The 21,648-nt window shown below is 39.4% G+C and overlaps 2 protein-coding genes across 2 annotated transcripts; both read right to left on the reverse strand.

Annotated features, from left to right (window-relative positions):
* Positions 1–2,894: 2,894 nt before the first annotated feature.
* On the reverse strand, positions 2,895–6,573 carry LOC146638077 (uncharacterized). The gene is made up of 6 exons (XM_085374488.1): positions 6,531–6,573; positions 6,069–6,395; positions 5,427–5,768; positions 5,138–5,266; positions 5,007–5,050; positions 2,895–3,005 (listed from the first exon to the last, which is right to left on the reverse strand). The coding sequence occupies exons 1-6, from the start codon at positions 6,571–6,573 to the stop codon at positions 2,895–2,897; spliced, it is 996 nt and encodes a 331-aa protein (XP_085230614.1).
* A 5,718-nt stretch (positions 6,574–12,291) lies between these two features.
* On the reverse strand, positions 12,292–13,928 carry LOC146638078 (uncharacterized). The gene is made up of 6 exons (XM_085374501.1): positions 13,868–13,928; positions 13,371–13,703; positions 12,926–13,264; positions 12,637–12,768; positions 12,517–12,545; positions 12,292–12,426 (listed from the first exon to the last, which is right to left on the reverse strand). The coding sequence occupies exons 1-6, from the start codon at positions 13,926–13,928 to the stop codon at positions 12,292–12,294; spliced, it is 1,029 nt and encodes a 342-aa protein (XP_085230627.1).
* Between the last annotated feature and the right edge of the window lie 7,720 nt (positions 13,929–21,648).

Consider the following 21,648-nt stretch of genomic DNA (forward strand, 5'->3'; position numbering starts at 1 on the left):
GATTTAGGTTACCAAAGGCAATTAAAGAAGCACATGGGATGACACGACAACAAGCAGAGGAAAACACAGGCTTAAATACACAGAGGAGTAACAAGGGAAGGAGAAACACATGGGGAACACAGCTGGGAGAAATCAAACACAATGACATGCGGAGGAAGCAAAACTGAATAAACGAACATAAGATATGAGACTATAAAAGGTAAACAGGAAACATGAGACTGGCCCAGAGACATGGACTTGACACTGAGACAAGAAGACATGACAGGGGAGACAGAGATTACAGAGAAGTACAGAACACAGAGATTTTACAGTATCACAAGCTTAATCTCCCCTGCCTGAATGCTTTGCAATTTTTGCTGTTTTATAATGCACTTGACCATGATATTAAGATTACATTTTCAACTTTACTGTCACTTCAACGTTGTCATTGTGCAAAGAGCAGTGATGACAAACCCAGCCTGCTTGTCCGTTACTTAAGCAGGAAGAGATGCACTAGTATGGTGGTTGTGGTTACACTCTCCATCCTCTACTCTCACTTCAGAGCACCACTCTCACAGTGCAACATAAACAAACTGACCTGGAAGCTTCTGGTGTAATTGAAACATATGTACCAATGTATGTAGTGATAGAGCAATGTTATGTGAATCATAGGAGAACGTGAATAAACGAGCTGAGACTTCAATCTGTATATCTGTACACACAGTGGAAGATTTAGGTAAATTTACAAAGACAGAAGAAAGAAAATGTTCAATCATTTGAATGAAGAAAGAAAAAGAGAAAATATTTAAAGAGCTAGTCTAACTACACTTGCTGCTTGACGATCATACAGTTCAATCAAGTAATAACCTGCAATTTCCTGAGACAGTCCTGTGTCCAGCCTATGCTTACAAATGTAGAGACAGCTGCAAACAAGAAATGTAACAACTGAAAATATACTTTAAATAATATAAATAAAGACTGAATAAAGGCTTAGACTCTTATGTCTATCATCTCCCATGTGGTAATAAGTATTTTGTTTCTGTGCACAAAACTATTTGTACACGATGGATGCAAAGATGAAGATAAACAGAGTTGATGCACAGAAGCAGCATTGCTGTGTTTGGACTTGCAACAAAAAGGGCGGGGTTACAAAGGGACTTTTCTTCCTGTTTTCTTTTTGGTTTCAAAGAGCTGGTCTGGTAGCACTTTATGTATTTTTAAAAGAAAAGTGGAACGGCACTATAATAGTAACTACGCTTAGCTTTTACATCAATACAAGGAGCTGTTAGAGCATATTTGAGGAAGGCACACACAGAGACCTGCTTAGTCATGCTGCAGTTCTTGATCACAGTCTGTGTCTGCAGATATACAACAGATACAGTTTTTGTGGTTGATTTTATTTTTTAAAAAGACACTTAAAAAAAAAAAATAAGCACATTAACGTAGCTGAAATGATCAGTTCTATTTGTTTTTTATAACTAGTCTGTTTAAGTGCCTTAAGGCTCGTCTCGCATTTTATCTAGGGAGAAAGCTCACAGTGATATCTGTTGTGAGTTAACAGATTCAGTGTTTGTTCAAGAGGCAGAGAAATTGGCCATTACAACGTTTGTCTGTCAGTGTATCTGATGAATGTGGCTTTGCTTGCTCTTTGCTTTTGACATGCAAAAGGACATTCACTACAAGCATAAGACATAAAAAGATAGAATATAAAGACACTTATAGCTCAGATTCTAGTGTTTTTTGCTTGTTTATTTGCTTGTTTTCTTTTCTAAGCAGCAAAAAATTTAACACCGTCTCAGCGACAATTCACACCAGTATCAGTGCTCTATCAAACAGACCTACCTTTGTGGTTTTGGCTACATTTTTTATTGTGCTGCTAAGCACAATAAAAGGAACAAAACATCACGTACCCACTCCACCAGTACCTCTTATAAGTTAATAATATATCTAATAAATCAGTGGAGTTATGCTTAGAGAAAGTTTTGAATTTACTTTGGATTTCCCAAAGACCCACGTTTATGCACACTCAGTTAAATCTTTTAATGAGTTGTGTTGAAATTTCTTCTATGCTTTTTAACTTCTTGTTAGTAATCATGATTTACTACAACTTCCTCTTTGCCAATGTTACAACCCCTCATCTGATAAATCTCAGGGCGACACAGTGTAAAGTACCAGCAGACGTCCCACAAGCTGAGCATCCAAAGAAGATAACTTTACAAACAATGAATTTATTTATAATTAATATTTACAATAAACTTATACCATTAAGGTTAACAGAAGTGAATAATAAGCAAACTGACTAAGGCAGGTACAGACACAAAACTCCACGCTCTGGCCAGAAGAAAAGTAGCGCTAAGCTATAAGTTGAAACAAAACTACAATGCCAAGAATTTTTTTAAAAATCTTAGACTCATGTTAGACTATGTCATTAAAGAAGAGTATACTTCTACACACTTGCACTGATCTCATTCTACCTGCTATTAATGATATAAATTCAAACATATATGTCATTTCAGGCTATGAACTATGCAGCTTTTGGTTGCTCCACAACAAAAGTAAAAGAAAAAAAGAAAAAAAAGAGAGGAGAGTCACTAGCAGACTGTGGACACTGCAGGTTTTCTGTCTGATTAGCATCATCAATCCTCTGTATAGGCAGAAAAAGACCGGAGCAGCAGTCCTTTAACAGACGCTTAAAAACCGATGGGACCCCTGTTTTGTTTTGTTTTTTAAATTAAGGTTAGTTTGGGGATATTTAATGATGATGCAATAAGCTTACTTGTGATTGACTGAACATGCTATTATTAACAGGAACAGAACAAAAAAAAAAATGAAATACAAAAAAAAAAAAAAAATTAAAGTTCATTGGCTCTAAGGAAACATCCTCAGTGTTATGGGGGTAAGCATGGGAAACAGATCTAATCCGGTCCAAAATTCATGGAAATCTGCTGCCTCTTCATGGCCTTTATGTTCTTTTTATCTTGTATCATAGTAAAGATGACAGCAGAAAACACTGATGTGTTCTTTTCCTGGGAAAAAAAAACATTAGAAACATCAAAACCAGAAAAGCTAGTAATGCACACACACTAAACACTTTTTTACGCTTTATTAAACATTTGTACACTCCTGGTGTTCCTGGTCAAAAATGACCAATCATTCAGTTACACCCCCTTTTGTAAGATGAACATACATACGCACTGATCCATATGTATAATGCATGCACATATTTGCACTGCACAAGACAAATGTGGATTGCACAACACTGGTCACTATATTCTTCATTTCCAGTTAATACTTGTACAGCTGCTGTTATTGTGTGTGTGTATATATATATTTATTTATTTATATTTCTTCATACATTCTTATATAGTTCTATACTGCGTATTGTGTATTTTGTTGTACAGTTATTTTATTTTCAACTTTAATTTATATATTTTATCTTATTCTTTCCCAGTTAAATTTACCCTTCATTCTAATTTGTGTTGTACAGTTATTTCATTTTTTATATTTTATATTCTTATATTTTATTCCTTCCTAGTTAAATTTACACTTTTTAATTTTTCATATTTATTTCCTATCTTATTCATAGCCCTTTCCTTTTTTTTTTCTTTAGGTCACGGGCAGTTGTCTAAGCATTTCACTGCATATCGTACTGTGTATGACTGTGTACGTGACAAATAAAAATTTGAATTTGAATTTGAGCACAAACATTGTTTCAGTAGTATCTAACTTTTTCTCATAGGTTGGGTATTTAATGCTCACAGGTCACTGTGTGACAGCATCATGCCAGGTTGATATACCCTGAGGGCGGCTCTTTATTACGTATTTGATTACTAGACAGGTGATTAGGAAAGAGGCCACAAAACTGGCAGTAAGGATGGATTAAAGGAGCAAATGTCAGAAGTTGAAGACGGCATGGAATATAATCCAGAAGAAGAAATGACAGATGAGGAGCAATTCAGTGATGATGAGGAAGGCCACGATGAGGCTATTGCATTTAAGTCAAAGAATGGAAACGTATCAACACCTGAGAATTAAACTGGGCCTTCAGTTGAAAAGGTCATCAGGATGACCGCAGGACCTAAAAATATGCCATATCCTGGATTGGTGATGTCAAATTCTGCTTTGAACAGTTTCTAACTGAGTCCATCAAAACCATAGTGGTAAATTTGACCAACTTGGACGGGAGACAGATTTACAAAGATAATTTGTATCATCTGTATCAAAAGTCCAAAGGTCACAGTGGATGTGAATCTGGTCGCTTTAGGGCATAGGTGTCAAACTCTGGCCCGCGAAGCCATACCAAATTACTATTAGAGCTGGCCTACTGGTATTATACAGCTAATATATATATTGTTTAGTATTAAGCTTTGCTTGTTCCATATTCAGTTTTTCAGCAAAATGTGTTTTGAGTCCATAAGAAAAGATTCATTCTTAAATCTGGAGGAATAAATATATTTCAATAAATATTAACGTTAGCCCGCGACTTTGTTCTAGTTTTGAATTTTGGCCCACTGTGTATTTAACCCTAACCCTGCTTTAGGGGATGCTGACCTTTCAGACAGTATATGTCAAGCAAACAGTTTAAATGTAGCATAAAGAAATTGACAACATGTGATGCCGGGACAAGTTAAGGCTGAATGGAGGTCATAAGGGACATAATATGATCATTTCTTAATCTCCTCTCTTGGTCACGAGCAGTGTCAGACGCAAGTGCAGTTTGGGGGAAATTTCCTCCATACAAAAATAAAATATTTCCGTTAGAGTTTTGACAGGGAACACAGCAAGTGTTACCTTCTGTGACTGTATAAAAAATTTCAATTGTTTCAAAGCAAATGTCCATGGTAACTTTGGCCCAAAGCAGTCTGTAATGTTTCATCTGATCATTGCTTATTGTCAAAGTGATGCACAAATTATTTTTTTTAGAATATGAATTCAAGGCATATCAGCTCAGCTTTTGTGAGTCCTAATGAAAAATTGTTTAACACAAAATAAACACAACATGACCGATGTACCATTATTTACTTTACCTGTTGTCTTTTGAAATCACCAGAGTTTTTCTCCAGAGTTGTAGCTTGAATATAGAACATATAAATAATTATTAGAAATGTAACATTCATCCGTTTTGTTAACTTCACAGACAGCTATGAACTTTGATTACCTTTGCAATAATCACTGTTGGTTTTCTTGATTGTGTAAGCGAGGACAGCAACAACAATCAGAACCAAGACGGGACACAGCAGAAAAATAACTGTAGTGGCACTCTGTGACCACACGCTGCACCCAGGAACTAAATTAAAGGTAAAAAAACAACAAAAATAAATTTAAGGACAATATAAATTACAAAATTACCTTTTTTAAATTTTACCTTCTATGAAATCACTATGAACGTGAAACAAAAGGCACTTATTTTTCTGATATTCTAAGAAACAGATAAATGAAACCAGTACCTTGAAGTTTAGTTCCTTTTCCAAACAATATCTTCCCACATGTGGCCACAGCACAATAGTAAGTCCCTTCTTCTGAGGAGCTAATACTTTTATTGAACTGATAAACACAACTCTGCTGAGTCGCAGAGTTACTCCCACATTCATGATGTCTGTTTCCATCAGTGTAGATGATGCTAGGATGAGATGGATTTGATCCTTCTCTAAACCAGAACATACTGAGACCTCCGGAACATGTATTGTTATCAAAATTAGAGAGGAGTGAACAATGAAGAGTGACTGAGCCTCCTGGAGGGGCTATCTTCTTTTGAACAACAGAATAGTTCGATGTTTTCTGGGTGTTTCCTGTCAAAATAAACATATTAACAAATGTGATTACAAAGAACACTGAAAGAAAAATAGAACAATAGTTTCAACATGTGTTACCTAAAAGATATATTTCACTTAAGGATCACTGGAAACATTAAAAAAACCCCAAATCAAATGTATCTTAAAGGTAAATTTAATAATATTTGAAAATATTTAAATTCAAAGTTTAGTGATTTTTTTTCTAAACATGCTCATTGATAAATTATTATCTTTAGTATTTATGTGATAAAGTTTTAGTTGCTGAAGCAAAATGTTATAGAAGAATCACATTATTACCTTTTACTAACAAATATGTCGCAGTCCATTTGGTATCTTGGAGCCACGCTGTGAATCCACAGTGATACATTCCCTCGTCCTCTTGTCTTGTCCTCAAAATGGTCAGGTTGGTCAGATTCTTGCCATACTTAACATCCCATTTTGAGTTTTTGAACTCAGGTGCAAAGGCAGGTTCTGCAGAATCCTTCACTGTCCAAATTCTTTGCAGAGAGTCTCCAGGACTCTGCTTGTACCAGTCGACTCTACGGCTGAACTCGGTCTTAGGCAGGTCACACAGCAAAGTTGCAGGTTCACCGAGTTGAACTGTAGTTACTGGAATAAGTGTGTCTAATATGAAAGAAAACATACAAAATCTAAAACATTAAGTCACAATGATGCAGGAAAGCACCAGGTAAAAGTGAACGATAAAGCCAACGTACTTATATGTTGAAAATAATGTGAATAAAATAGTAAAGCACTTACATCCTCGATGAAGAAGAAGCAGTATGACCCACAACGCATTCATGTTGGTATTCTCTCTTTTTAGTGACCTTGTAGAAATTTCAGTCAGTGTAGGGGGTAACATGGACCTTTTACACCACACTGTCAAATGCATCTGATTGGTTATCACAGAATAAATATTCAAGTGCAGTTCCTGTCACATGGGTCTTATCCAGGTCTTTGATGAGCAAATTGCCTTTTTCTTTATCCAGCTTCTCACTTGTTTTAAATATAACATAAGCCTTTTGTAGTTTTTGTTAGAGACAAAATTTTACTTCAACTTTCCCTGCAGTGTCTTAAAAGTTTACAATAGGATGTAGAGGAGCAGTTGTATGAACACACCTGACTTTCACTCAGAAGACTGAGGTTTGAGTCTTATCTGGAATATTTTGGTATTTACTCACTGAGTACTGTGAAGTTTAGACAATAGCTACTTGGTGTTTTTAGAAACCAAACCTACTTAGTTGGGTAATGACTTGGATTCCCATAGTGTCACCTTGCTGGTGACACTTTCTATGACTCAGTGTTTCCAGTTTTCTTATTTTTGCATTTTACTATTGTTTAGTTTCCTCGTTCTTCCTGCTTTAATCATTTGTATTTCTGGTTGTGACTTCTTGTTCATTTAATCTGTTCTCATTTGTGCCTCCCTGTGTAGTCTATCGTGTATGTTTAGTTCTGTCTCATTCTTCTGTGTTCCATGTTTCTCACTTTGTTTCTCTTGTCTCTCTGCTCCAGGGTCATGCATCCAGTTCTCCATTTAGTCACATCTCCGTGTCTCAGTGTCAAGTCTGTGTCTTTGTGAATGTCTTGGTTTCCTGTTTTACTTCGACAGTCTTGCATCCTTTGTTAATGTTTCCAGTTTTTCTTCCTTCCCGTCTCGTTATGTGTGATTACTCCTTACTCCCAGCTGTGCTCTCCTCCTGTATCTCATTCCCTTGTTATCTCTCGGTGTGTCCCTCTGCCTGTTGTTGCGTTGTACCTCCTTAGTGCTGTGTGTTTCCTCCGTGCTTCTGGTAAATACCTAGTTTTCTGTTGCTGGTTGAGTTTTTTTTTAGTTTTCTAGTTAGAGTTTCATGTCTCTAATTTCTGATTTAGTTTTCTTGTATTTAGTGTTGAGTTTTGTACAGTTTATCCTTCTGTGTCTCGAATCCTGCATTTGGGTCCTACATTCTGCCTGTCACACAGCTAAACATGAAACACAGAGCATTTTACAATTTTGGAAAGGCAGTGTTCTTGGCTTTTCATGGCTGCCAGGATTTCCATTCTCTGACTTATGTAAAAGCAAAAACACAGGAATACATTTTTCCATATCATTAGAGGTTGCTTAATGTTACAATATGTTATAAGTTATAATAACATTTTACACAAATAACTTTTTTCACAAATCTTGTCTGGGGGAGGAAAATTTGCAGACACTGCTGTTTGGATACCTAAACACACTTGCATCAACTTCAAAACACTGGGTATTACAACAAGACTTACCGAATATATTGTAAAAATGAATGAGTATCAGTGTTGGGACTAACGCGTTACAGTAACTACGTTATTATTGTGGTAACGAGCACGGTAAATAGTTATTATGCCAAAATCAGGAACGCTTTACTTGTTACTGGGATTTAGATAGGCTCGTTACTCGTTACTTCGTGTGGTGGCTATTGCGGAGCTTCCACAGATTCAGTAACATTAGCAAGTGGTGGAGGCCAGCAGGTGGAGGAAGGAAAAGGGACGCAGAAGGAAAAGAGACCCGAGGCGGCCGCCGGTCCAAGTGTGAACTGAACTTCAGGTAAGAAGTTCTGACCTGCAGTCTCTCTGGGTCAGATATGCACCAAGTTTAGGTGGAGTTTATTTTCGTTATTCTGACTTTTTCCGTACTGCGTGCTAGCTAGCATGACGGAGTTTCTATACAGCTGGGTGGTGCTATGAAGTTAATGATGTTGAACTTTATTTTGTTCATAAGTTATTAGAGTTGCCAACCGTCCCGTCTGGTATTCAGAGAAAATATTACGCGTTTCTTGTGGAGGTGAAAAGGAACAGTTTGTCCCGTAATTCAGCTACAATGAAAAAGGCACAAAGCTGGAGTTATTCTGTGTCTTTACGCTGCACAGCTGCCTCTTCTCCTCTCATTCTCCCCCCTCCCTCTCCCGTTTCTACTTCAATCATGAAAACTGATCAGTGATCAGCTGATCGGCTCTCTTGTTTGTTTATCACTCACTTTGCGCCGAAACAGGAAACCAGCGGATGTCGCGCTAAAACAATAGCAGCACGTTTAAGCTTGATCAGCTGTTGTAAGAATTCATTTAATATTAATTTCTAGTATCAGCTGATGTTTGCTGGGGCCACAGCTGCAAAAAAGCTGCTGGTCATGATATGGTTTGGTTATCTGGTGAGAGGGAAACATGAAGATGAAACCAGGAGATGTCCTTACTGGATCATCAGAGCTGAACAGGTGATGGAGAAACAGGTTTACCTTTTAGGTGACATGAATGAGTTGAAGGGAAGTTATGAACTGTTTCTGAGAGACAAATAACCCCAGGATCCTTTTCTAAGTAGCTGACAGCTTGTTACTGTGCAGGTGCGGATCTAGCAAAGTGTTGCCAGGGGGCCAGGTAGGGCATTAAAAGGGAAAGGGGGGCACAAAGAAATACTTAACGAACTTGATTAATGAAAACATTCTTGGCAAATGCTTTCGCTTTCGTCCGTCTGTAGCTCAGGTGGCAGAGCAGGTCAGCCACTAATCAGAAGGTTGGTGGTTCGATCCCAGGCTGCATCCTGGCTGCATGCCAAACATCCTTGGGCAAGATATTAACCCCATGTTTGCCTACTGGTGGTGGTCAGAGGGCCCGGTGGCGCCAGTGTCCGGCAGCCTCGCCTCTGTCAGTGCGCCCCAGGGCAGCTGTGGCTACAATGTAGCTTGCCATCGCCAGTGTGTGAATGTGTGTGTGAATGGGTGAATGACTGGATGTAGTGTGAAGCGCTTTGGGGTCCTTAGGGACTAGAAAAGTGCTATACAAATGCAGGCCATTTACTTTTCTTTCTTATTCTCATTTAAAATGTCTCGCTTTTAAAAAATAATTATCTGAATCTTACAACAAACGATTGATAGATTGATGCATATATACCATCAGAACAGTGTACATCACTGTCACAACAGTGTTTGTTTTCATTCAAAGGCTTTATGATTTTTCCTATAATGGTGGGCCGGTCTCTAGTCAAAATGCCCGGGCCAATTTTCTGTCCCAGTCCAGCCCTGTATGCAGCTCATCTGCAGTCTGGTGTTGCCTACATCTTCCTATTCAGAAGGCAGAATTTCCGAGTTCTGAGTACAATCGAAAGCACCACGACTGCAGTTTTTGTGTTGGATGTAAAAGGCGCACATGACTCTGTGACATAGGCTAGAATCATGGCAGCAGTCAATGACGGTCCAGGCGTGGGATTTCTCTCGTGGAAATATACACATTATCTTTTCCTTTCTATTTGTAACAACAGAATTCTGAGTAAAACCAAAGTTACTTTCCCTAGTAACTAGTTACTTTGAAAGTAACGAGTAACTTGAAGTAACTGAGTTACTTTTGAGAGAAGTAACTAGTAATGTAACTAAGTTACTATTTTAAAGTAACTTACCCAACACTGATGAGTATAGCCGAGTGTTTACGCAGTTAACGAGCATGCCCAAAGCAGCAGTGTCCATAGTTCAAATCTTAACAATGAGTTTTGAATTTCTAGATCAGTACCAGTCCGTGGCCCGGGGGTTGGTTCTAATGTGCTGCATAGCCAACAATCCACCCCATTCTCCTCTCATGTAAGTGTTCCCTCTGCCACAGTTCAATATTCCATCCCCCAACCCACTGAAGTAATTATTCATCTTTTATCTACAGTCCCCTGTATATCCGTGTATCAGTCATTGAGCTGCACTAACTATGGTTCTTGATATAGAAACCTTCATGTCAAAATGTGTGTGAAGAAAACATGTAGCATCGCAAAATTGTTGCTTAAAATTGTTTTCTATGGGGTCAAAATGGCTTCTCTGTTGGTTGTAGTACTAATGCTTCAAAATGGATTACACTGTCTAATAAGCAATGTCAAAATGGATATGCCCATCTTTAGTTTTTGACCTTTCACGTTCTCTTGCTTTTCTCTTTCACAATTTTAACCATTAGAATGCAAATTTCTATCTCCGATCGGGATTTCTTATTGGACTGGTGACTTCTATCCGACTATCATGCATATCATGATTGTCTGGCATCCTCTTCTGTCACACCTCTGCTTGTCCTCCTTCAAACCACTCAAAAGTAAGCTCCACCCACTCCACCCTGCTGCTATCATTTTGCCACAAATCACCCCAGACACTTCCCTCCGCCCACTCCACCCAGCCTACACTCTGTTCTTCAGCTCTGTTGTGCACTCTATTGCTTTGGAAAATTGACCCTAGGTTTTTAAACTCATCCACTTTCACCACTTCTGCCTTGCACTTCTCATTTCTACTATTTCTCTGTCACTGCTCACACATCTACCGTGACTCTGTTCTCATACTTGACTTGCACAACCTTCACATACTTGCATATTAAAAACTAAGAGAACTATTAAAATGTTTCCGGGTCCTGACATTACACATTGCCATTTGCTGCCACATCTGCAGTTTTTTTTTTTTTTTACAATTATCATTTTAATTCATTTTAACTGAAACAACCATCAACAATTTGGCACATGAAGTTAACTTTGTGTTAAAGTATATAATCGAGTGTAGCCTTACTGTGTTTCTTTGATGGTAGTTCATGTTTTGTTTTTTCCAATACCATGTAAGTAAAATAATTTAATTGTAAAGTAAATGAACATTATTTTCTGTTAAGACAAATGGTTACATAACACCCCATGTTTTCTAAGCTTTAATATAAAGATGAAAACATTGCTGTCTAAGCCTTCAAAAGCAATGCAGTTCTTTATAATGTGATGCAATGTAAAAATGTCCACATGTCAATGAGTAGCCATTTTGAACAGTCATATTTCACAACGATGTCAAACCTACAAAAAAACCTACACTGGATGTTTAAAGCGCTTTGGGGTCCTTAGGAACTAGTAAAGCACTACACAAATACAGGCCATTTACCATTTAAATGTAGAGTCACATTGCAGAGTATTTAAAAAAGAAATAAGAACTAATATAAATGTAAAGTTAAACAGAGTCCAAAGACTGACAGAAAAAAAAAAAAAACAAGGAACCAGGATGAATGGAGAACATGCAGAATAACTCATAGCAGCACATGAGGAATGAACTGACACTTGCGCAAAGAGGAACAGAGGGTTATATAATATGTACAAACAGAGGGCTGACTTTAATAATATAAAATAGCTTTTATTAGTCCCACAGTTGGGAAATTCACAGGGCACATAGGCATGGAACACACATTAAGTAATATTTAACACTATTAATAATTGTGTTAACGAATATTAGACAAAAGAGGGATGTGAAGCCACCAAAGAGCATCACAGCTTCTTCCCAAACCAAAAAACCCCAAAAACAAACAAACAAGAAAACAAATTTAAACAGAATAGCACACACAAAAACTGGACTTCTACAGAATACAAATGTGTGTGATGTTAGAATTGAGGAATTGCATAGTATTCAGTATGACAAAGAAATTCTTCAGAAGGGATATCAAGCCTCAATGCTGCTAAGTCCTACAGATTCCAGTTTGCCAGAACAACTATAGTACTAATGAGCATACATTATTCAGTACATGAATAGTTAATTTATGGCTAAAACACTGACATCACTGTAGACTGTTTCTCCCTCTGTCACTTTTTCATTCCTTCGCTCTACTTTGCCATTTTTCCTCCTGTTGAAAGTTGGTACAGTATAAACCATGAGGTCCTCTTCTGTCTGAGGAAATAGATGAAGTTTATGAGATGGGAATGTTAATTATAAACACGTAGCTAAAACATTAAAACATTTTAATTTTTTCAGCTTTACCTGCTGACCTTCCTGATCACCATCACTGCCTGTTTGGAAGACAGAGACGTTTAAGATGAAAGATGCTGTAGGCTGATTACAAATAAACAAACAAATAAATAAATAAATAATGTCTATTACCATTCCAACAATCACAAGAGTTTTTCTTAATGGTATAGATGAGGAAACCTATAACCATCAGACTTGTAACCAAAGCAGCACATAACAAAAAGAGAGCTGTGTTGGCCGTCTGCAAATCCCACATGTTGGGTGCTGTAAAAATATAATCACCCAATAATTGTGATTATTTTGGTAACATTATCAATTAAAACAAATATATTTTATTGATCACATGGGTATGTTGTACAGAAGTAAATGGTAAATGGTAAATGGCCTGTATTTATATAGCGCTTTATAGTGTAGAATTTACCTTTAATGTCCAGTTTTGATTCATTTCCAAAAATGATCTGTCCACATATGGCCACAGCACAGTAGTAAGGCCCAGGATCCGAGGAGTTGACGTTCCTTGAGAAGCTGTAGACACATTTACGTTGTGAGGGAGCTTCAGGACTCCCACATTCATCACCACTGTTTCCATGAACATAAATGGAATGGGATTTGTCTGATCCAGCTCTGAACCAGTACACACTGGGATTTTCCGGACAAGTTTTCTTCTCATACTTAGAGAGGACTGAACACCGCAGAGTCTCTTGGGCTCCTGAATGAATGCGATCAGAAGATCGCATTTGTATGACATCAGGTTCTGGTCCTTTTGAAAAAGATTAACATAAATAAATAAATGAACTTTATTGAGATGCCATTGAGTTGGACATTTTAAAATTAGACTCATAAGCACATAAACCTTTTTTTTTTACCTTTGATGGTCAGAAATGTTCCCTCCAAAAAGGTCATAGCAAGCTGTCTGACTTTTATGCAGTAGTAAAAACCAGTATCACTTAGTTTAGTTTTACTGATTTGCATAATAAAGGTTCCAGGTTCTTGTTTTACTGTAATATGAGACGTATTGTTAACATCGTCATAATCAAAGGTGAATGTTCCTCCCAAGAATTCAAACTGGTTTCCAGAAACAAGTCTGATCCAAAATAATGTTTCCTGGTGCAAAAGTGTTGACTGGCGAATACACGAAAGTGTCACATTTTGTCCAACATCAACAGTCTTTGTCACAAAATTGTGGTCATTTGAGCAACCTGGAAAAACAAACAAACAAAAAAAGTTATGATACTTGTAAACAAATACTATTATAAACAAGAAAGATAAACTGTCGTCTGCCACGTGCTAAATTACTGTGAGAACATGACTATATGCATGGTACTTTAAATATAACTGCAACACGTCTTTTCTACATACTTACCCCCCATTCTGGCTGTCAGCAGTAAATAAAATAAGACCATCATTTTCTTATTAAAACACATTTACATTGGAGCATATGATGATATGACCAGCTTTAAAATAGACGTGCAATGTGGGAGGGAACAATTTTAGATCAGTCTGATTGGCCTTGCTTTGCTTTCTCATTCACTATATTACCACAGTGGAAATATCAACTATATTTCCTACATAAACACATGAAACAACACCAATGAGTAGAACCAATCATGTTTAGTGTGAAGCATTTCTTTTGTGTTGTGTAATTCACACACATTAAACATAAAAAGCTCTTTTCATTATATATATTTAGAAAGTTTTCAACTGAAACTAAATAAATGAACTAAAATAGGTCTATACAAAGATAAGATAAGACAGTTTTCAGCTAAATAAAAGATGTTTGTCTGACAAAGCAAAGACAGACTTGCAGTAATGTGAATCAGATCAATCTCTTTCAGTTCTAAGCTTTTTGTATATCATGAGTTAATAAATACTCTGTTCTTACCATTTTCTAAAATGTATTAAATACAGTCTCAGATGAACAACAACTCATGGTATATTAGACAATTTAATGATTTATGTAGCAAAAATTGAACAAAAATGCTCAGGTTAACCTCACCTCATTCTAATATATTGTGTTTGTTATGCATCAAATGTGACACTGTGCATTATGACGATACATCTGTACTTTATCTATCCACAGGACATTGTGAATAATCTTTTTCATTATAGAATGATGTCTTCCTTGGCATTGTGTTCACACACTAAAAAATACCTCCAAACTTTCAAAACTTATTTTTTTTTCTTTGCCTGTCCCATTTGGTTCTTTAGCCATCAGAATTGTTGTCTGAAGACCAACAAGGATACCCAATGGATTTACTTTGCCAAATGGATCATCGTGGCATTGCCGTATTGGTCCATTTGATCGACCTTTGTTTTTATTATTTATTATATTTTATTTTCAGATGTCACAGACGGGACAGACATGAGTGAGGGATAGGAAAGGGAGAAAGAAAGAGGAAGGAAAAGAAAAAAATCTCCTGGATCACCTGTTGAGAGAAGAAGAATAGAAAACAAGCAAAAAAAAAAACCCAAAGCAACATACTAAACACAACACCATCGCATTAATCTAGCTAAGTGTAAACAGCAGTAAATACTAAATATTCAATGTTGTTGTGCAGCACGCAGGACAGACAGCGCACAATGTGCTTTGAAGTAGCAGTCAAGAAAGGTGTAATTTAAGTGTACGAGCAGTGAACACCGGTGTGCATACCTGTGTGGATCAGCGCGCTTGTATTCAAATGGTTTCCACATGTAATGGTCTGCAAGAGGATGTAGCGAGCCATAGCCCCGTCCCCCAGGGCATGAAGCAAGCATGGAGGAGATCCAGGCCCCAGACATCCAGAGGCCCCAGAGTGCGAGAGCCCAAGGAGGACCACCGGAGGGACATCCGTGCCACCCTCATGGGAAGGGCTGAGGATCCCCAGACGAGGTGTCACCCAGTAGCCACCGAGCAGAAGCTAGAGGGGGCTGCACCGGCGCGCCCGCCGGCTCTGCCGGCAGGCAGCTGTGCCAGAGTGAACCGAGCCGCAGGCCCAGAGGCCGGAGGCCCGAGGGCCCCCCGCACCCCGGAGGAGGCCTGACCGAGCAACAGGCGCCAGGCCCTGCCAGGTAGCCACCGGGAGTGAGCCGGTACATACCTGAGTGCCCAGCCCCGGACACCAAGAACCACCAATGCACCGACCCCTGAGGGCATCAGTCACTGGCAGGGAGTGTGGTGAGGGGAGATAGGCCTTGGAGGGCCTGGGAGTTCCCAGAGAGGTGGAGTCTAAGACCCGACCTGACATAAAGACACAGACAAACAGGCACACACAGACACAAACATGCATTCCCACCCTCATGCACACATATACAAACACTCAGCACTCCCCCAACGTAAGGATTGACATAAATGGACATGTACACACAATCACACTCCCCAAACATACTCTATACCCCGGGTCCAGGTACCCTCGCCCCCAGAGGGGGAAACAGAACCCAGACCCAAGAGATGTTACCCTTCCCCCCGGGGTGGAGGCAAGCAGACCGTCCCAGGCTCCGCAGCAGCAGGGAGGCCAATCGGACAGCTAACATCTCCTCCCAGCCCCCCCGCCCCGATGGCTAGCAGAGAACGGGGGTGTGTGAAGACCCCATACCTCCCTCCTCCCGCTCATGTGTAGTGTTGCTGCGTGTTGTTCTAAAGTGCATTTAAAACAAGGGACAGCATGGTGCTGCTGCCAGAGAGCAGCAGGTGTTAGCACGGCCCCTCCCGAGAACCCTCAAGAGGTAGGTTTGAGTACACAGACCGTCCACTGGACGCCGTTAACGTGCCCACCCTCAAGGCCCTATATATATATGTGCGTGTTATGAGAGTGTAAGTAATGTGGATGTCTAAGTTGTGAGATAAAATTGAGGCACAGGTGGCCAGAAGGGGACAGGGGGGGGGGGATTTCTCCCCTGCACCCTTGTGACACACCCGCACCCCAAGGCCCTACCTGTGTGGGTGAGTGTGGTGGAGCGGGAAGAGGGAGGTAGCCGGGGATGGGAGGAAAAGGAGGGAGGGGAGGATGCCCCTCCCTAGGGCCAGCTCCCCCGCTGACCCCAGTAGGCACCCCCGTCCTCTGGTACCCACCAAGGCAAGGGAGCCCAGGTCCATCCAGACCGGGGCCTACGGTAGCACTGCCAAGCCCCACAGGACCCGGGGCAGCCCACCATACCCCACCGCAGAGGAAACTGTACCCACCCCAACATTCAATCGTCTCCCAGACTACACAAGACAACAGACACCCAGGTTAAGTTTATTCTCCACCTCTCTTATGTCTCTCCCCCACCTGCAGAGTGGACTCCTGCAAGGATGGAACAACCTCCCCGCCAGTTGAAGAGCCCCCCAGTTAGGCCGATGCACAAGAGGCCCCCTGCGCCAGGGCTGAGCCCCCGTGCACCCACCCGCTCATAACCTCGGTGACACACCGACGAGGACCGAAGCCCCCAAGGCCCAGCCAGAGCCCCAGCACGGAGGCGAAGCACCCCCGAACCCCAAACACCTACGCCTGCCCCGGATCCACTCAGGGGCAGCCAGGCCACCAGCCCAGTAACCTACGTCCACCAGTACAGACCATCCTCCAGCCCCGCTGCACGCAGCCACGAGGAGAACAACCTCTAAGAGCGACCAGAGCCACTAACCAGGTTATGAACACAACCCCCGGGTTAAGCCCTCCAGGGATAACGTCTCTAGGGGTCCTCCAGGCGCCCTAAGCCCGTCCCAACTCCACATCAACCACAATAGCTAAGGCGGGACCAAAACATGACCCCCTACCCCCGCTAGGTGATGGAGCCGATCAAAGGAGCCCAGAGGGATTGATCTAATGTGGTGGCAGAGGCTATATCGAGACTAATGTGATCTATTAGAAGGTTTCTATATTGGCTAGAATTAAGATTATTTTTATTTTTCCAGTTCATGAGGACCGTTTTCTTGGCGATGCATAGGGCAGTAAAAACCATGTGGACTGTATTAGTTTCTGTAGTGACCTCATCCAATTTTCCCAACAAGCATACTAAAGGGGAGGTTGGAATTTTACATTTCAGACACTTTGATAAGTCTTCACATATCTCGTGCCAAAACTTCTGCACTGGTGGACAGAAACAAAGAGCGTGAATGTAATTGTCTGGTGTATTGCCTTGACAGTGTGAGCAGTTGTTGGAAGATGTAAAGCCCATGTTGAACATCCGATGACCTGTATAGTGCACTCTATGTAGTGTTTTGTATTGTATTAATTGCAGACTGGGATTTTTAATCAATTTAAAGGTTTTTAAGCATACCTGAGACAAGAAGTTTTGGTCTAAGCTGACTGATAAATCTGCTTCCCACTTTGCAATAGGAAGGGATATTGATTCATCTAATTTAGAAAGTGTTCTGTATATTTTAGATAATAATTTGGGGGATTTAAGAGTAAGGAAATGGGCCGCACTTGGTGGTGTTTGTAATTCAACTTGACTGAGGTTAAATTTCTTTTTTACTATGGATTTAATTTGTTGATATTCTAAAAATCTTTTCTTGTTGATCCCATATTGTGCAACTAGTCTGTCAAATGGAATAAATTCTGTTCCCTCTAATATATGTTCTAAGTATTTAATTCCTTTACAACTCCATTCTGGGAAGTTAATCATATTATTGTTTTGTAATATGTCAGGGTTATTCCAGATAGGTGTACGTTTGCATGGGATTAATGAAGACTCCGTTATTTTTAGAAACTCCCACCATGCTGTCAGAGAAAAGCTGATGTTGATACTTTTAAAGCATTCATGTATTTTGATGTTTGAGCTAATAAATGGTAGGTCTGAAATCTCTAGATCCTTGCATAGTGCCTGTTCAACATCTAGCCAGGGCTCATCTAAGAAGGTATGTTTTAACCATTCTGAGATGAACTGAAGCCTGTTGGCTAAGAAGTATTGGTGAAAATTAGGCAGATCTAATCCTCCTCTATCCTTGGTTCTTTGTAGCGTTTTTAAGCTGATACGCGGGGGTTTATCTTTCCAAAGGAATTTGGAAATATATGAATCCAGAGATCTGAACCAATCTTGTGATGGTTTGTTAGGGATCATCAAAAATAAGTAATTTATTTTTGGCAAGATCATCATTTTTATAGTGGCGACCCTTCCCATGAGTGATATGGGTAAAGATTTCCATCTAGTCAGATCGCCTTCTACTTTCTTTAGAAGTGGGATGTGGTTTAATTTAGTTAAGTCTGAAAGCTTAGGAGAAACATTAATACCTAAATATTTAATATTTCCAGATTGTAGTGGGGCAGAGGAAGAATTATGGAAGGAGCAGTTAATGGGAAGAACAGTAGATTTTGGCCAGTTAATTGAATAATCTGAAACTCTTGAAAACCAGTTTATTAGAGTAATTACCTCAGAGAGGTTGGTTTGTGTGTTTTGCAGAAAAAGCAACACATCATCCGCATAGAGACTGATTTTAGGGCGATCGTGGCTCAAGAGTTGGGAGTTCACCTTGTAATCGGAAGGTTGCCGGTTCGAGCCCCGGCTCGGACAGTCTTGGTCGTTGTGTCCTTGGGCAAGACACTTCACCCGTTGCCTACTGGTGGTGGTCAGAGGGCCCGGTGGCGCCAGTGTTCGGCAGCCTCGCCTCTGTCAGTGCGCCCCAGGGTGGCTGTGGCTACAATGTAGCTGCCATCACCAGTGTGTGAATGGGTGGATGACTGGATGTGTAAAGCGCTTTGGGGTCCTTAGGGACTAGTAAAGCGCTATATAAATACAGGCCATTTACCATTTATGTTCTATGTTCTTACATTTTATGCCCTTAATTGTTGTAGCCTGTCTAAATGCTGCTGCTAGAGGTTCGATAAAAATTGCAAAAAGTGAAGGGGAGAGTGGGCAACCCTGTCTGGTGCCCCTCAGGAGACAGAAGCTGGAGGATGTCTGGTCATTTGTTCTGATACGAGCTGTTGGGGAATTGTATAATATTCTTATCCAGTTTATGAAAGAGTTTCCAAAACCAAATTTGTGTAAAGTTGCGAATAAAAATTTCCAGTTAACTCTGTCAAATGCTTTTTCTGCATCTAGAGATAATATTATGGTTTTGATGTTTTTATTGTATGAGTAGTCTATTAAATTAAGTAATCTACGAGTGTTTGTTGAGGAGTGCCGACCTTTTATGAAACCAGTTTGGTCAGGATGAATTAAGAGGGGGGTTATTTTCTCTAATCTCTTTGAGAGAGCTTTGCAGATTATTTTAAGGTCTACATTTAAAAGAGAAATTGGACGATAGCTTGAGGAAAATAAAGGGTTTTTGCCTGGTTTTAGCAGGAGACTAATGTTGTCAGAATTCATATTTGGTGGTAGTCTGCCATTTTCCTCGATTTCCTGCAACATTCTGTGGAATACTGGTGCCAAAATTGTCCAGAATTCTTTGTAGAATTCTGCAGGGAAGCCGTCTGGACCTGGAGCCTTATTATTGGGCATACTTATCAGGGCTTCCTGGAGTTCACCTGGCGTCAGTGGCGAATCCAGTGCCATTGCTTGACTGTCTAGTAATTTTGGAAGAGTTACGTTGTCAAGAAACAAATCAATTTCATTTTTAGATGGGTTTATTTGTGGTGAATATAAAGTTTCATAGAAATCCTTAAAAATGTTGTTTATTCTTCCAGGGTCATATATTGTGTTCCCCGATAAATCTTTAGCAGCACATATAGTTGTTTTTTCTTTATTTATTTTTAACTGGTTAGCTAGAAATCGACCTGATTTGTTACTGTGTTCAAAATTCTGCAAGCGAAGTCTTTGTATAAGGAATTGTGTTTTTTTATTAATAATTTCATTTAATTCTAGTTTTGTTTTGCGTATTTTGTTCAATGTTTCCTGATCTTGGTCGCACGCGTAGGCTTCTTCTAGTGATTTGATGGTTTTTTCTAATTCCTGAATATTTTTGTTTTCTTCTTTCTTTTTGTGTGATGAGAAAGAAATTATTTTACCTCTCATCACAGCTCTCCCTGCTTCCCATAGAACAGAAGCAGATATTCTGGGAGTGTCATTAAAGTCTAAATATGAAGTCCATTCCTTTTTAAAATATTTAATAAAGTCTTCATCTTTAAGCAGTGATGTATTAAATCTCCAGTTTTTACTTGGCGTAGTATTATTCTTGTGCATTAGTGTTAAAGATACAGGAGCATGATCGCTGACAGCTATAGGATGAATCTCAGTGTCTGAAATGTCACTCAGCAGTGAGCTGCTGACCAGAAAATAATCCAGACGAGAGTAGGAGTGATGAACATGTGAGAAAAAAGTATATTCCTTACTGTTGGGGTGAAGGGAGCGCCATGCATCGCGAAGACCAAAGTCGCTCATATACTGTTTGATTATATTTGTGGACTGCCAATTGCGCTGAGTTCCTGTTGTGTTGAGCCTATCCATGTCTTCATTTAGTCCAAGGTTGAGGTCGCCGCCAAGAATGAGTGTGCAATCCAAGTGTTCAGAGAGTGCACTAAAAAATCCGTGGAAGAATGAGGGTTCGTCAACATTTGGACCATATATACTTACAATACATAGTTTTTTGTTCAATATTGATAGTTTAATAATTAGAAATCTACCCTCTGGATCTATAACTGTATTGAGTACTGTAAAATTTACATTTTTATGTATTAAAATTGCTACTCCCCTTTGTCTAGAATTATAACAGGCTGCAAACACATTAGGAAACTCAGGTGTTTTAAGTTCTTTTAACCCTTTAAGACCTACCATAGAACCAAGTCCGCCAGAGCTTATATTATATTTTTACATGCTGTGGAGCCATTTTTTGGAGCATTTCAAGTTGCTATACATCAATACAACCATTATAGCCCAAATTTTAATAATATGTCTGCATTAAGTGCATAGTAATTACATAAATTGCAAAAAAGTGCAATAAACTACAAAAAAATTTAAAATCGTTTTTGTTTTTTTAACATATATTTCTAGTTAGAGAAATTTAAGAGGTTTATCCCTCAAAACTGTAAATACAAAAAAGTTGCACAAACTAGTTTCCCACCAAAGGAAATTTATTTTGAGTGTTTTCATAGTTTTATTTTTGAGATACACCAATTTTCATATACTACAGGAAAAACGAAAAAATATATTATAGTGCAAATTTACAAAATAACAGCATATGCATCAAAATAAACTATTTCCAGCAGTGCAATATGAGTCCTCAGCATCCCAGAAACGACACAGAAAGTC

This window comes from Diplotaxodon limnothrissa, linkage group LG2 (genome assembly GCF_057381915.1).
Source record: "Diplotaxodon limnothrissa isolate DT_005_m linkage group LG2, D_limnothrissa_male_GT1.1, whole genome shotgun sequence".
NCBI lineage: Eukaryota > Metazoa > Chordata > Actinopteri > Cichliformes > Cichlidae > Diplotaxodon > Diplotaxodon limnothrissa.

Excerpts from the sequence above, each read along its gene's own strand:
- LOC146638077 (XM_085374488.1), bottom strand. The coding sequence starts at position 6,573 with ATGAATGCGTTGTGGGTCATACTGCTTCTTCTTCATCGAGGAT. Across the intron at positions 5,769-6,068 it reads GACATATTTGTTAGTAAAAG|GAAACACCCAGAAAACATCG; the intron begins GTAATAATGTGA and ends TTATTTTGACAG. Across the intron at positions 3,006-5,006 it reads GTGATTTCAAAAGACAACAG|GAAAAGAACACATCAGTGTT; the intron begins GTAAAGTAAATA and ends TTTTTTTCCCAG.
- LOC146638078 (XM_085374501.1), bottom strand. The coding sequence starts at position 13,928 with ATGTGTTTTAATAAGAAAATGATGGTCTTATTTTATTTACTGCTGACA. Across the intron at positions 13,704-13,867 it reads GCTGACAGCCAGAATGGGGG|GTTGCTCAAATGACCACAAT; the intron begins GTAAGTATGTAG and ends TTGTTTTTCCAG. Across the intron at positions 12,769-12,925 it reads ATCAAAACTGGACATTAAAG|CACCCAACATGTGGGATTTG; the intron begins GTAAATTCTACA and ends ATATTTTTACAG.